Genomic DNA, 16,498 nt, shown 5'->3' with positions numbered 1-16,498 from the left:
CCGAGGACACGGCAGGAAGTGGAGCTGCCCAGCGCTCTGCAGCACCTGGCAGTCTAGGCCAAGGCCGAAGCAAGAGGCCATGACCCTGGAAGGGAGGTCGCGGCTGCAGGGCCCGGGCCGACCGGTGCAGAAGACTGGCCGACCCTGTGCAAAGTGAGAAAGAGGATGTGTCCACCAGGAACGTCCCGGCCTTGCAGAGTCCACTGATAACGCTCAGTGTTTCCCGCGTGACCTCCAGCCCCAGTCGAGGCAGCAGACGCATCAGCTAGAGGTGGCCACCCTCAAGTCAGGGCACCAACAGGCGCTGCATCTGGAAGGCTTACCGAACCACACTTCGGCATAGTAATCAGAAACAGAAAACATCAGAACCTATGCAACAAGCTTTTAGAATTGCCAGAATCTCTCCGGTTCAGAGTCCAAAGGTAAGACCCACTGTCACATGCATCCCTGAGCACAGCTCAGCTGCGGCACGTCACCAAGCCTGCACTGACCCGCCGCACACCCAGGGGATCTGTCCCTCAACGGTCTTAGTTCAGGGGATGATCTGGTAATCTATAATGTTCACGGTTCAGGACATTCTTATTTTAGACTGTATGTTTTGGGAAACTTTTCTGTATTTCCTAATAAATATACAGTGACTTTTACATTTCCTACATTAGTAAATAAAATAACCTAAAACAAAAAGACACGGTTCTCCCCAAATATTACACTGGCCCACTGGAAGATGGAAAATGCATGCTCTGACCTCAGCTTTTGCCGACATGTCACACAGCACCTTCTGTCTTTCCGCTTCCCCTCCACCCCAGGGTCGATCGGCTGGAGTCCTCGAGGGGGACGGTGACCAGGCCCTGTCTGCTGCGGGCTGTGCACAGGCACACGCCACCCGCACAGAAGGAGCCACACGCAGTGAGGGCCTCCCAAGGAACACGGAATCTGCAGCGCAGACGCGCTCGCAGACACCGGAGCAGATGCCGCCGTCGCCCTGCCTGGGACGCACTTGCCACAGGAGAGGGTGCCCGTCCGGACCGTTTCCAGATCAACATCCAGTTTAAAGTGCACACGTTTTACCAAATGCACAGCATGACTGGAACATTACTGAGGAACACAGCCTGTGGCTGGTCCTCCTGTCCTAAGGGCCCCGTGAAGCCCACCGTCTCGCGTGGGGACACTCGGGGCAGACTCAGTCATGATCCTCTAAGGCTTTGGAAAATGCACAAGAGGTTACGAGGTACTGAGGAAAACAAACAATGGATTTCACAGTACATACATTCTGGTGGAAGTCTGTTCTTTCTAAAAGCAAGTCTCTCAGTTTTCTTTCTGCTTTCTGCCAAGCTAAACAGCACTCCGTAAACATACTGGCGAACTGGCCTATAGAGCAGGGCGGCGGGAGGCAGGTCTTTGCTGGCTTCATCTTCAATAGAAACAGCAATTTTGATTTCACCCTTTGCATGGAAGAAAGCAGAATAATATTGCACATTTTTCATGTTGAATTTACAACAAACTCAAAGAAATATACTGCATTATCTCCAGTTATTGACATTGCAATTCTATTCCAGATCAATTGCTTAACCACTTGGGTGCAGCGGGGCGCTAAGGAGAGTTCATTTAGTGGGTTGTCAAAACATATGCTCAAAGAGTCAAAATAAAATCTACATGGTTTCATCTTAATCTCGAACCAAGAGCATAAGGAAACCACATAGACGACCCCGAAGTCTTTGAAACAATCTGGACAGATAACAGCAGACAACAAATAGAATAGAAAATGCTGAGAACTTGCAAATTTTACTTATGAGTCAGGATGGTCATATGTAATAAAATTCATACTTTTTAATGACCTATGTGAAATCCAAGAAATGAGTATCCTGAAAATAAAATGGTCAAATTGTCTTTACCAAGCTCTTCCATAAAACATTAGCACGTGCGTAAATGGTCTCCCAAAGAGCACGCCCTGCAGCGTCCCTCATTCTGCACAGTTTCGGCACGTGCCAGGACTCGGGAGCCGTGCCTCCTGAATGAGGGGCATGCACAGCCGCTGGGACGGCCCTCGAAGGAAGCCCCACTCTGCTCACATCCCGCGGTCAACACGGCACAAGCCAAGGGGCTGTGTGTTCACACCTGAGGCGGTGGCAAGACCTCTGTGGCCCCGTCTCGGACATTCTATGGCATCAAGGTACATCTCGAGAGATTTTGCAGGGAACTTTATTTAGGAATATTCATGACATAAGAGTATACATATGACCTTCAGTGTCTGTTAAATTTATCACTACCTACTCTTCCAATAATTCCATGGCATTTGTTCATTCTTCACATAGATTTATATGAGAGAGAGTGCGGTGGGCACTCTCTCCAGGTCCCTGGCTCAGCCGGCTGCCTGTGTTGAGTGTCAAGCCTCGCGTCACTGCAGACATGTCGGCCTGACAATTTAATACCAGAGCCATGTAGCTCACAGCAAACACCATGCCTGACATAAGCTTTTCCTGACATACAGAAAAATGGTAGGTGGCATTTTAAAGTCTGAAGAGATAATCATTTACTTTTCTCAACCATAGTCACTTTATCAATATCTGCCCTTGAGATGAGGGAGTGGTGAAGGAGGACAGGCCGTCTGTCGCTCAGCCCGCCCCCGAGCAGGGCAGAAGCGCAGGGGTCCGGGACCTCACAGCCCACACAACCCCACGGGGAAAGGACGCAATCTCCCCCGAACCTGGGTCCCTTTAAACTCAGCAAATCCTTCTCCCGCGAGAGGAACTTTCCACTTACCCTTACAACATGCGTTGCCCCTGAAAAATAAAATGTTTACCTCACAACCGTAATCTGAAAAGTGATACCATACGTGCAGACCCATATCACATAGTGCATGACACTTGGAGGAGACTGCGGTTTAAACATAAAACTCTTGGTGCCCTTGGACTGACACGAGGGAGCGATGCTCAGGTTAGCCAACTAACGGTCGCAGTCCGGCTCAGGGTGCTGTGGGACAGCGGGGGGCTTGTGCACTTACTGACCCCACCTTACAAACCATAGATGGATTGCAGAAAACAGGGAGAAAAATGTCTGATTATCTGTGGTGGTACAGACACTGATGAAAACATGTTAAAAATACATGATGGCAATAAACCCATCCACACGAGAAATCTGGTCACCGAGGTTACATGTTAAATCATGGGTCTAGGGCCTTAAACATCAACAGAAAGACTACAAGTCACTGAGAAAATTTAAATGGACACATAGATCCATTCGAGACACCAAGATTCAAAAACGATGCCACACTGGATGTCTACTGAAGCATACATTTGGTAAGACACTAATAAAGTGAAATCCTGACACTGTGCAAACACAAAATCGCGTTTTCTGACTGTTAGCATGTCACACAGTCCTGTGCTCAATTTTCTGCTGAAGGGCTATGAAAGCTGCACTCGACAAGTCCGAGGACACGGAGCGCTGTCCGCCACTCCACAGGGGCGCTCTAGGACAGATGACAGAGAAGACAGGCAGTGCATGTGACAGCTAATTAAACCTGACAGTATGGCATAAACATGGTACAGGAAATTTTAAAATTAGAAAAATATAATCTCAAGTCAGAAAAATAACATGACGTGCCATTAATTAGAAGTCTCAAAACTATATTCTATCAAACTGAAGGGGAAAATGAGACTTTCCCACGTCCTTCTCTCAGTGCATTTACAGGTACGCATTTTCGCCTTTTCTCTCAACCCTTAGGAAGGGGGAAATGCACTCCGTTTCAGGTGCCTGGTCAGACAGAAAGCGGCCACCCATACCTTCGTCAGGACGTGGAAGATGTAGGGGTACATCAGCCCCTTCTTGTGCCGGTGCTCCGCCACTCTCAGTACCTCAGGCGCCACTGGGGGCAAGGGCGGTGTGGTGATGTCCATGTGGTTGCGGGTGGGCATGGATAGGAGGCACGGGATCGGCTGCACGGTGCCCATCTGGCTCCCCTTTCCTTCAGCAAGCTGGCTGCCTGAGGAGGCAGTGGACGAGCCTTCCGTCTGCAGAGCCACATGTGAGAGGGGAGAATGGGTCAGGTCACATTTCCACTCCTTTCACTGTGTGTCCTATGCAAAGGACCCCTCCCCAAAGAGAGGGAGCGGGAGTGGCCCCCTGAGCCTGTGTGGGGATGGGTGACCCCACCACGACTACTCCCATGGGCTCCTGAAGCTGGGAGTGGCATTCTGTGTTTGCTGACCCCCATGAGTCACCGTGTCCCCCCTGCTCGCTGTATGGAAATGGGAGGGGATGCTCAGAGAGGCTGTGTCACTGCCCAGGAACTCACAGCACAGGGGCTCACGCCTACTCCTCACCACCACAGCTGGCGTTTAGAGAATAAACAGAGACCCAAACTCAGACATTCTCTCTGGTTATCCTAAAGTCCCAAATTAAGTATACACAGGGAACTGCTTACCAAAAATTAAAGCAAAAAACAAGCTAATTCCATTAAAACTGATGAGTCAGATCTATATATAATGAGACAGATATACGTATGTAAGCTAGCATTAAGTGAAAAATACCCATCCTGTAACAACCAACCACCAAAACATAGAATGTGTACGAGCTGCAGAGGGAGGAGTGGCCCCCACATGAGGCTCAGGGAAGGCAGGCTGCAGGAAGCAGGCTGGGGAGACGGAAGGCAGAGACACACCCTTCACTTTTTCTTTATGAATTTTAGCGAAGTCCAAAGTGTTTACAGAGATCAATTATTTGCATAATAAACAGTTTTATTCCTTCTCATGATAAACGCTGGAAATAATAACTGCTTATTGCTTGATTTCGTGCCAATCTAAGGAATATATATTTCTCCGAAACAAAACATATTCTTTACAGTACTTAAGTGCTTAATTTTATTCTTTAAAACACAAAGTACCAAAACTGGTCTTAAAAAAACCTCAAGGATAGGGGCGCCTGGGTGGCTCAGTCATTAAGCGTCTGCCTTTGGCTCAGGGCGTGATCCTGGCGTTCTGGGATCGAGCCCCACATCGGGCTCTTCCGCTGGGAGCCTGCTTCTTCCTCTCCCACTCCCCCTGGTTGTGTTCCCTCTCTCGCTGGCTGTCTCTCTCTCTCTCTGTCAAATAAATAAATAAAATATTAAAAAAAAAAAAAAGGGGGCGCCTGGGTGGCACAGCGGTTAAGCGCCTGCCTTCGGCTCAGGGCGTGATCCCGGCATTCCAGGATCGAGCCCCACATCAGGCTCCTCCGCTATGAGCCTGCTTCTTCCTCTCCCACTCCCCCTGCTTGTGTTCCCTCTCTAGCTGGCTGTCTCTATCTCTGTCGAATAAATAAATAAAATCTTTAAAAAAAAAACGATTAAAAAAAAAAAAAAAAAAACCTCAAGGATAATCCACAAGTGTTTTCTATACTCTCCATTCATAGAATGTAGATACAAGCAGCTGAAAATTTTGGAAGGTACCTTGCAAGTAACAGGCATCCACAAAGCATTCCTGTTGCTTATTAATAGGATGACCCTTCAACAGCGAGAGTATTCCAGAGTCTTAAACAAATTTCCGACACGGTGTCACCTTGTGTACAAACAAGCCCTCTTCCAGCTAGAGATATGGCGCACCCTAAGGGACTGCATGTGGGGACAGGCATGGCTCTGCAGTTGAAAGGTATTGCTAGAGATCACCAGTAATAGGCAGAGGCAGATAAAAGGAAGAATGGGATGTACTTTATTTTCATTTTTAATGTATACGTTTGAAGTGATTCCTCATTCAATCCCCACAAAACCCTGCAGGAGATGAGGGCTCTGCAAGGCTCTAAGTCTTGACAAGAGTGTGTGCCAGCAGATGGGAGGCTCTCCCATAGGCCCCACCCAGCCTGTCACTTTCTCCTCCCACATGCATCCGGGACCCCCTTCCCCATGTCTGGAAGCCCCCTTCCCCATGTCTGGAAGCCCCCTTCCCCATGTCTGGGACCCCTCTTCCCCTATGTCTGGGACCCCCTCCCCTGCACTAATGTCTGTGACCCACCCCCCACCAATATATGACCCCTTCACCTCCCACCCCCAAAGTGTGTGACAAACCTTGCCTTCCCACGCTCCCTGCCGGTGTCTGTTACTCACGATGTGCTTTAAAAAAACAGCACTTTGCTTTAAACAAATCCCTAAGATGACATGCTCAAAGAGTCAAGATCTGAAGGAATAAAAGCCGACTACTACCTTTGTTTGGTCTCCCGGGTCTCCCCGTGCTTGCGGCTCTGAGTGGCTTCCCGTCTTCTCCCAGCCAATTTTGTTCCCACTGATATGGCTGAACATAAACAGAAGGAAGACGGTTAGTGATGAGCATCTGCTTCCCACCACACTAGCCATGACAGGGCAGCCTGTACCGAGCCCACAGACTCAGCTTTACGGACCTCGCCTCCCCCAACAAACCACCTCCAGAAAGAGCCCTGTGCTGGGAACCCTTTCTGCCTGCTCAGTTGGGCAGTGACACCACTCTCCAGAAGAGAAAACATGGAGCACCTCACCCAGCACAGGGCCCAAAGAGGACCAGGGATGGCCACAGAGGGGACCAGTACAGCCTTGCCTTGGAGGAGGCTCAGTCGTCATGGAGAAAACAGGATAAAACAATCCCACTGAACTGACAGCTATCAGGCAGGGGAGGACTAAATGTTATGTGGATCAAGTGTTACTCATAATTCATACAGACATGCAAGCTACGAGGTGCCGAGAGACTACACATGGTAGGGCGCCTGGCCTATTCTCGGAGAGGCCGCAGGAGCGCAGGCGAGGGTGACTCATCAGGCAAGGCAGAGGTGAGTTCAGAAGACAGACGGACAGCATAATCTTATTTGGGGAATGGCTTCAAGTGACAAAGCAGTAACAAGTAGGCTGTGGAAAGGAATGGGGAAGAGCGCGGAGGGGCTCACAGGCCAGAATGAGCTGTATCAATCAGCAGCTTGAAAACACTATAGGTTGTGACCTAAGTTAGCAGCTCAGGAAAACAATTCAGTGGGCTTAACCAGTATTCTTTAAAGATTTTTATTTATTTATTTGGGGCGGGGGGAGCAGGGGGAGAGAGAGCATAAGCAGGGGGAGGGGCAGAGGGACAAGCAGACTCCCCGTTGAGCCAGGAAACCAATGTGGGATTCGATCTCAGGATCCCAGGATCATGACCTGAGGCAAAGACAGATGCTTACCCAACTGAGCCACCCAGGCACCCCTAACCAGCATTTTTTAAGGCATTTTAAAATGGGACAGAATGCAGTAAATGTGGGACACAGGGCATATCTTACATATATTTTTTTCACTCGTTACCATAAACCACAACACAAAAGGAAGTTTACTGTGGTCCCAAAGCGCTATCCTGGAGGGAGCTGGAACCTGGAGACGCCTGAGGCACAGCCCCACAGATGGGAGCCTTCCGTCATCCTGCCCCACACCAAAACCAGCTTCTAAAACCAGTGCTGGCCACAAGGCCTGCCAGGGAAGAGCACTGTTACTTGACTTGCCTTTCTAACTGACCCCACGGGACAGATGGAGATTCGTTAAGACCCACTAATTCTCCAGGGACGCTTGGGCAGCTCAGTCAGTTAAGCATCCGACTTTTGATTTTGGCTCAAGTCATGACCTCAGGGTCCTGGGATCAAGCCCTGCATCGGCTCTGCAGTCAGCAGGGAGTCAGCAGGGTGTCTGCTTGTCCCTCTGCCCCTCCTTGCTGCTCATGGGGGCGTTCTCAGTCTCTCTCTCTCAAGCAAATAAATAAATCTTAAAAAAAAAAAAAAAAAAAAGACCCACTAGTTTTCCTATCTTCCAACTGATTTCATTTCAGTTGTTACCAAAACAAAACAAACCAAAATAAAACAAAAAAATGCAAACAGGAGAGCCGAGGAGCAGGCTGCCTGTCGTAAACCAAGAGTCATGCCCTGTGTTGTTCCTCTCAGAGCCTGCTGGGCTCCTCAATCCCAGCCATGGGACGGGGCATCCACACAGGTGCCCGGAGTCCAGGTTCCTGGTCATCAGCGAGGACACAGACAGCACTGCTCTGTCCAAGTCTGCTCCTCTTCTGTGCCCTCTCAGTCCACAGCTCTGCAAAACCAGAAGGAGCCCTAGTGATGAGAAGGGGTCCAAGAGCCCGACGATCATTCTGTTTAAACTCAAGGCAAAGGCAGGGCTCGGGACGCAAGCCAGCAAGCCTGACACTGGAGCGGGAGACAGAGGGGACGGTCCCACCACACACGTGGTACAGCGTGTGCATTCCAAGCCCTGGGAAGGAAAGGTTGGCAGCACTGAAGTGGTCGAGAACGTGGCACAAACAGATGCTTACGTACTTTTTCACTAAAAAGTCAGTGACCTTTATTTACTGAAACTTTGTAACAAATTACTTAAATGCTTACAAGTTTTATAAAGAAATAAAACATCTATTAATTACAATTTTAAACAATTAGGTATAACATACCTATAAAAAAAAAATGCACGAGTTACAAGTGAACAGCTCAATGGATGTCCACAATCTGAGCGCACACGTGAGCAGCCGAACTGAGATGGGGCTGATGTGCCAGGAGGCCCCTCCTTGCCCCGCTCCAGACTTCCTCCCCGAGGACAATGGCTGCTACACTTCTAACAGCAAACATGGCCTTTCCTGGGCTTTGAGAGCCATGGAAATGGAACTGTGCAACTGCGCACCTCCTGTGCCCAGTGGTTTGGGCTCAACCATCCTCCTGCCCGCCCTGCTGGTTCAGCCTCACTGTGGACACGTTCCAGGGAGAGCACGCCGCCGTCAGGTCTACAGCCCAGGCCGCAGGAGACCCCGGGAGCTCCCGCCCTTGACACACTGGGTCTCCTGTGGAGCCCACCTCAGCCTTTCTCAGGATGTGGTGACCCCCATGTGGTCTGGTCTGCGTTTCCCTGATGATGATGGAGATGAGACCTCTCCATGTGTGACATCTTCTCTCGAAGAGAGATTTGCCTGTACAAATAATCCGCATGCTTTCTCCATTGCAGAAAATGTGCAAAATGTTCTTCTCACAGACTTCTAGGAAGTCCCATGTTCTGGATACAAGTCCTTGGTGAGGCAGAGGGACCTCGCACTCCTGTGGACTTCCAGCCCCTCTTCGTGACGGACAAGTTCTCGTGTGTGACACCTCAATCTGCAGGCCACAGCAGCAACGTCATCTTAGTGCAGGCTTCCCTACCCACCCCGTCTCTGCGATTCTCACGGGCGTTTCCCTTGTGGCATGTGTCATACTGGCACTGAATTACTGTCCATCTTCATCACTCAATTATACATTCCATGAAAATAAGCACTCGCAGCCACCGCCGAGCAGGAGCCCAGTGGCTAAAGGAATGAATCACATAACTGCAGTCTAAAGGTATATGGTGAGGACGGCATAAACCTGACTTCCCCTCCATGCATCACAAAGCTCAACACGGGGACTTGTTACCCATGCAGCCCTGTAAGCACACGAACCTCACGATGGGCCCACACCAGCGAGCGCCTGGGCAGAGCGGCGGGCGGGGAGATCGTGCCCACCGAAGATCGCACAGAACCTACATTACAAACACTGGTTTTGTTATGTACGGATCGTTACCAAGCTAATAGTAATGTCATAATCTAGACGACCTCACAGCCTCCTAATAATCATACTATAAAACCTGAAATTCTGCCTGAAAAGCATCTTGACAACAGACAGTTTCTCTAAGGTCCCAAGTCACTTTACAACTTGAAACAAGCCACTGGCATTGGACAGATGGCTTGCTTTGAAGAACATGCAATTGGGTTTCACTCCCCACAACTGCTCAGAACGGCACCGCTCTGGAGAGACCTGCTGGGATGCACACAGGCCACAGGAAGCCTGCATGCTCATGCCAAGTCCTGCTGACAAGAGTCAGGCTCAGGGAGAAGAGACCCACGTATGGCAGAGGGGCTGCGCGGAACTACAGCAGGTCGCCAACATACCTAGCACGGTGGCAAGGACAAGGGCCAGCACCACACCACCGGGCTCTGTGGGCTTCCCTTTGTGGCGGGACACTTGGGGCTACTGTGCACCAAAGCTGGTGGGAGACAGCAAAGTGCCCTTCCCACTGCGCTCCCTCCTACAAGCAGGTCTAGTCAACAGGGTGGGGGTGCTGGGGTGCGTGTGCACCATGGGTGAGGTGCCCCCACTGCACCGTTACAGGCTGCCCTGATGGGGCACTGACCACGAGCTGACTTGTCAACGGCAAAGAAAGAGCAAAGGCAAATGAAACCAGATGGGAAGCAACAAAACAGGAGAGAAAGGTAGATCAAATGCCCAGTAGAAACATCCAGTGTGCACGGGAAGTCACAGATGTGGTCACCAAGTGCAACTGGCCTGTGACAAGGTGCGTAGTACATTTTCATGTCTGTGTGCTCGCCGGCTCGGGGTGGAAGGAGCCTGGACGCGCACCTGTCCCTGCCCCAGACCTGCAGAGCTCTGAGGAGGCCTGAGGCCAGAGGCGCCCACCACAGAGCACGGAAGGCGGAGCTCCGGGACGGGAGAGCTGGGAGTCGTACCCACGACACTGCTGCAGGCACAGTCTCCTCATGCTCCGATTTAAGCTAATATCACACGTTCAGGTTTTCTCACAGGAAGCTGGGAACAGAGGAAGTGGTGATTCAATTCCTACGCAGCAGTGATGGGGCTGGCGTCCATGTGCGCCCCTCACGCATGTGCCAGGACTCCTCACACCTCTCGGCCCATGAGGGAGGGCTCAGACACCCAACAGAGGCAGACGAGCTCCACACAAAATGCCAATCCAGGTCTTCGCACGTCCAGGACACAGGCAGACCCCCTTCTGCGATGGCACAGAGGATTATTAAATTTTACCGACACAGAAAGGTACCTCAGAATGGTTTTTATGAGGAGACAGAAGGTACGCTACCCTGTGAAGCAGCTGCTTGTCTGGCACAACACAGCACGTAAGGCTCTGGAAGGAAGAACTTGCAGCCATATTCAGCCTGTCCAGGGCCGGGAGCCATAGGGCAGGGGAAGACGTGGTTCTCGCTGTCTTTGGGAGAGGAGCCTCAGAGGACACAGGGTAGAAGACGAACAGCCCAACGGCACTACCACTTCGTGGCAAAAAGTGCACTGGAAGCACATCCCAGGGGTCACTGGATCCTCTGGCGTCTCACTGACGTGGACTCGGTGCTCTGACACCACAGGGACACTGTCTACTGCTTACTGTGCTTATGCTTTGGCTGCTGTAGTTCACAAACAACCCAGACACTTCGCATCCACGCGCGGCCCAGCGGGCTCCAGGCCACACAACCAGGCATGACCTGCCACGGGAGGCTGCGTCCCGAGTCCCCACACTGGTGCACAGGGCCCCAGGCACCGACGGGTATCTTCCACAGCCCAGATCCGGTCCCATGGGGTCCACAGCAGGCTGGCAAAGCTCACCCAACAGATGCTGCTTTGACCTGGTGCCGCACCCATGTGCACAGGAACACGAAACAGCAATTCACACCACGACCCCACAAAGCACACAGAAATTACGTTCATGTTCGCACCCGACAGAAGAATCTATGAAAATAGGGTAAGATTAACACTCCACAAGGATTCAACTGTACTTCCAAATTCAACCAAATAGGATTACGAAGATGTGACAAAGGCCAGGAAGGAAGGAACACAAGTGCATTAGTTTTTGTAAAGATTTGCACAAAGAACAGAGCTAAAGTACATGCTAACGATACCCTAAGAAAGCAGGAGAGAAAGTACGCAGATGGAAAGCAGTACACTTCTTTCGTCACTTGAAAATGATGGTCAGGGGTCTGGCATAACCGCTGTAGGCACCAGCCTCCGTCCTCCCACAGACGCAGGGCCACAGCAAGAGAAAGCTGCGAGTCCGCAGCCAGAGGTGGCGGCAAAGCCAGGACAGCCTCACCGGTGGCCATGCCCGGTGGAGATGCCCGACACCACAGCCTGCACAGCAGCCTCTGCAGCTCCAGGACTCAGAGCGGCAGAGTCATCGGGGACCCGTGAGAGCAACAGCCCCGGACTCCCAGTGCAGCTCCAGGGCCAAGATGCCGCTAAGGCGTTAAAGCGCGGCCGGGCAGGGTGGGGGGGTGGTTGGGGCAGGCCTCCGGGCACGCCCGGCATCTCACACACGCAAGTGTGCGGTGCATGTGCCACCATGTGAAACTCCGCGGCAGCCAGGAGGCACGTTCCCGCCTCAGGACTCTGGAGACAGCTCTCCCCACTGTCCGCGTTCAGGGCACAGAGCACATCTCACGCTCACCTCGGGGCAGGGAGCTGCGCCCCGGGGAACATGCCAGGAAAGCCAAAATCTTGCATCTACTGAACTTTATCTTTGAAAATATACATTTGCCAACTTTATGTTTCATAAAAATGTACTCTGTTACGTTTTAACATTCTTTTTTTTTTTTAAGTGAGGGTGAACATTCTTTTATGCTTTCTGACCATCTGTGTTTCTTCTGTGAACTGCACGTTTACGTTCTTTGCTACTTAAAATACTTGACTTTTCCATTTGTAGGATGCTTTGGGGGAGGGGACAGGTCAATTCACTTTCATTCAGTAGTGGTCCTGCCACCTACCAGCACCATCCTTTAAAAACATGCCACCATCACAGGCCACCCCAGCCTGACCCCACGCCTGGTCTGTGCTGCCTGCTCCCGCACTCACGGTGCATGGCAAGCACTCAGGTGGCACCTGGCTCAGTGCACTTCCTTCCCTCAAGACCATCCTGAGAGCAGATGTAGGTCCAGAGCTCCCGATTTAAGTCCAAACCAAAGGTAAAGCAGGTCACGACTTCTGCTCCAAATGAGTTTTTGAGCCAGCAGGGTGACACTCTGTCCTGCACACGGCAAGTGCACACCCACGGCACACTCGGCAGGCTGGAGTCCTCAACCGGGAAACCCAGGAACACGGGCCCGGGATGTCACGAGGGCTGACCCCAGGTCCTACTCTGCCTGGCATAAGGCCCCAAAGCCTCTCCCTTCCCTCCCTCCTCTGTTTTAACACATCTGTTGATCATGATAAATGGGGATTCGAGAACACTAAAGTGTTGATAGGCCCACAAGGCTACCCAATGTCTGGATTCGAGGCTGGGGGTGCTCGGCCCTCTTCACTACACTTCACGTCACCCCACATGTGAGCCCACCTTCCAGCAGGAACTCCAGAGAGCCCCGTGAAAATGCCAAGACGGGGCAGAGCCAGAGAGGCGACGAGGTCTGAGCCTTTGGGAACAGGGCAGAGCGGAGGGCACACAAGAGAAGCAAGGGGCCCTCAGCAATTACCACCCCCACAGGGCAGCTGGCCAAGCTAGGTGGGGGAGCCCCACAGGCAGCTCAGGGCCTGGGCACACAGCATACCCCCTTGGCTTTCGCCTTGCTCCCAGGTGTCTGGGAAGAGCATCTCTCACTAGACCAAACGTGTGCTACACAAACATCTTCATCACGCTGGCCCAAGGGCGATTTTTAACCGAGAACACTCAGTGCCTTTGAATTCCAGAGGGAAGAGCTTCTGAGACATAACCAGCTGTTCTCGTTTGCACACACATGAGACCGGGCCCCAGCCCAGAGAGTCACACTCAGTAGATCTTCACTATACTCCCTTTCCAGAAGATTAACTCGGAAGCGTAAATACAAAGGTACAATTTGTTATTCACCTCGGGATTTTAGAATTGTGAGACCGCGATAAGCATTTATACACAGAGTTATGCTCTGCTACTCCACGGAGCACACAGTCCGTGCATGGCAGGAAAGCCCTCCGTAACTGCCACCCGAGGTCAGCAGACACTCGGCACCCACTCCACAGATGAGGAGAGGGAACATCTGGCCTCAGGCTTCACCCCCAGTGAGAATTTGCAGAAGACGAGAAACCATCTCCATCGATGGAGCGCCAAGGGACCCCGGCCATCCAGCCACCAGCCGGAGAGCAATGAGGGAGAGACGCAGCAGTACGGTAGGCCCTTGCTTTCCACCATTTCTTTCCTGTTTGTGAATCAGGTTTCTTAAAACATAACGGTATTTGAGAGGAGGAGGAAAACAGTGCATTTAAGTCTTTCTTGTTCAGATTCTAACAAATTATGTATTTGAAAATTCATTTACTCAGGGACACACATTTAAAATACTCCTCTCCGGCAAAAGTTCCAACCTGGATTGCAGCTTTCTCTGGCTCTGGTCAGGTGAACGGCTCGATTTCAGAAACAGTCTACAAGCTGCTGAGCTGCTAGACTCAATTCAGGAGAGACGGAAATTCAGAGTTGCCCTCGATCCAGAAGCCAAGACTGAAAGCCACCAGCGTCTACCTTAAAATGCTTTCCAGGGGTGGAACTGCGGTCTCACAGCCCAGTGGAGAGTAAGGGTCAGGAGCACTTGACCAGATAACTTCACCACCTCTAAGGGTCACACAAACCGATTTTCCCAAAACTCCACCCCAGCAGAGAAGCGGCCCAAGGCTGCAGCTGGAACAGTGAGGATTTTCAGCCTGGGAAGCCCTGAGGAGGCATCTAACCTCCACTCCTCCATCTCCAAGAAGCCCTAGTCTATGCACAGTGACGTCACCTTCCTACAACAAATGACACCTCTGCACATAACTCTCGGCCTTGGGAGGATGGAAGGTGGCTTCCCAGAAGACCGAGTCACCTGACAGGCCTCGTGCAGCCAATACAAATGAGGGAAGTACCAGCTACACCTTGCCCCACTCACTTTGCAGCTGCTCCACCGCCTTCATCGTTGTCGGAAGACGACGATGTCGAAGACCCTGGAAAGTACGCTGGATCCACGTGGTTGGGGCTGCCGCCCGGAGCTGGGTGGATCGGGGACGACCGTTCGTACAGTGGGGTATGCTTTCCTTCGTGAGGAATGTTGCTATAGGTGCTGTGCTCTGTCAGACTCTTTCCACTCGTTTCCAAAGTGAGTGCCGGCTCAGCGAGGCTGTACGGGTGTGGACCCTGCCCCGCAGCACCTGGGCTGGGCACCTGTGGGGCCTGGAACAGAGGGCAGAGGTCATGCATGCACTGGCGGCCTGCAGGGCCTGGCTGCCATTAGCACTGCCTGGTCTTGGCTACGTTTTAACTTAAGAAACACCAGCACTTGCTTCACATGTCAGCTCAACAGCTGAAGAAATTATTTCAGCTTCCGCTAAAATCAGATACGCATGGAGCTGTCAAGGCCAGCGCCCCCGAGGCAGGCAGACCAGCTGCGGGAGGGAGTGGACGGTCTTACCACAGGTTTTGCTTGCAGAGGGGTCTGCGGAATGTTGAGCATCTGGGGGGGGACATACGGTGGCACGATCCCAGGCATTCCAAACGGATTTGGTCTGGCTGTTTCGTAGACAAGGAAAGAAAGCGGTACACCGGTTAGCAGAGGACATGCCCCGGGACACCACAGTGGCTAGCACATGCCCCCACCTGCCCTGTCCCCCCACTCAGGTTACAATACACCACCAATCCCCACCTTCAGAAATTCATGGTTCACATGAAAAAAATATTTCATTTTATGGTGATCAACTTTATAGAGTGGAGCTAAGATTTTAACTTATAGGCATCTGGGTCACCCTCTCTCTGCCCCTGCCGGCCTCTCAAAGCCCCAAGACTAAAGGCGCTGAAGGGACAAAGCAGAAACAGACAATTCCCCTCACGTAAGTGAGGCCATGAATCTTCCTATTGAGACTAAAATTCAGTTCTTGGCTATTAAATAGAAACAGTGAAATGTGGAAGTTACTGCTGGTACCTTTCGGCTTTCCACTGCTAAGCAAAACCACAATGGGGTTGCACGTACTAATGTGTGTTATGGGGCCAGCAACCTGGAATTCTGTGCTCTTAGAACGTAACTCTAGAAACCTGCTCTGACGCACACTGCACTGGCTCCGCTGCCCCCGTGTGGAGAAGAGGCTGGAACAGAAGTGTGTGGTGGAGAAGCAGCTGTGGACACACGTCAGGACCAGGCTAAGTGCTAAGACGGCACGCAGAGCCATCAGCTCAGCCCAAGGACCCGTAAACCTGCACGCCCAAGACCTTGGTGCCATCACCTGGCACGACATGTGGTGACCGACACGTGGTGATGAGGACTGTAGCCTCAACATCAGAACACTTCCAAATACCACGAACTAGTTACTAATGCAATAAAAATGGGAAGGAGATCCTTTGCGGCTTTGCTCCCCCACTGAACAGTCAGGTATGGGGCACCTGCGAGGTGAGGCCCTAAGGCCAGGCCTGGGCACCTGAGCCCCAATGTTCCCAGGACCCAGATGGTGGGAACAGAGAGCAGACACGGGGGCCACTGAGCTACACGATCTCCTTAGGCTTCTTTGAGAAACTGAACAAAAGCAAGTCTAGAGACCCCTGAACACCAACATCCTTTAACCAAGAAGGGTGTTCCTCCAACTTCAGAATCTGGGTGACACGAGGCCAAACAAGGAGCCCACAAACCACCACCTCTCACCCCACCAACTTGCCAAGATAAACACATTTAAATAAAAATAATAATAAAGCACCCCAAAACCCAACCCCCCCTCATTCTCTGAAAGAAAATTCCCACTCACATGTAACCTGAGCTCCCAGAGC

At 51.5% G+C, this 16,498-nt stretch overlaps 1 protein-coding gene across 3 annotated transcripts in view; it reads right to left on the bottom strand.

Moving 5' to 3' along the window:
• The window catches only part of FAM120A (family with sequence similarity 120 member A), a 93,797-nt gene that overhangs the window by 31,221 nt on the left and 46,078 nt on the right, over positions 1–16,498 (bottom strand). For all 3 annotated transcript variants that reach the window (XM_087858772.1, XM_087858773.1, XM_045772598.2), the window contains exons 6-10: positions 15,159–15,256; positions 14,640–14,920; positions 6,170–6,257; positions 3,780–4,007; positions 1,268–1,442 (exon numbers count right to left, since the gene is read on the bottom strand). In XM_087858772.1, coding sequence (XP_087714898.1) covers positions 1,268–1,442; positions 3,780–4,007; positions 6,170–6,257; positions 14,640–14,920; positions 15,159–15,256 — 870 coding nt within the window. The remainder of the gene's footprint in view (positions 1–1,267; positions 1,443–3,779; positions 4,008–6,169; positions 6,258–14,639; positions 14,921–15,158; positions 15,257–16,498) is intronic.

Source organism: Ursus americanus, chromosome 34 (assembly GCF_024610735.1).
Source record: "Ursus americanus isolate L20-20 chromosome 34, mUrsAme1.1.p, whole genome shotgun sequence".
NCBI lineage: Eukaryota > Metazoa > Chordata > Mammalia > Carnivora > Ursidae > Ursus > Ursus americanus.
The sequence above is the reverse complement of the archived record's forward strand: the minus strand, read 5'-3'. Positions and strand labels throughout refer to the sequence as shown.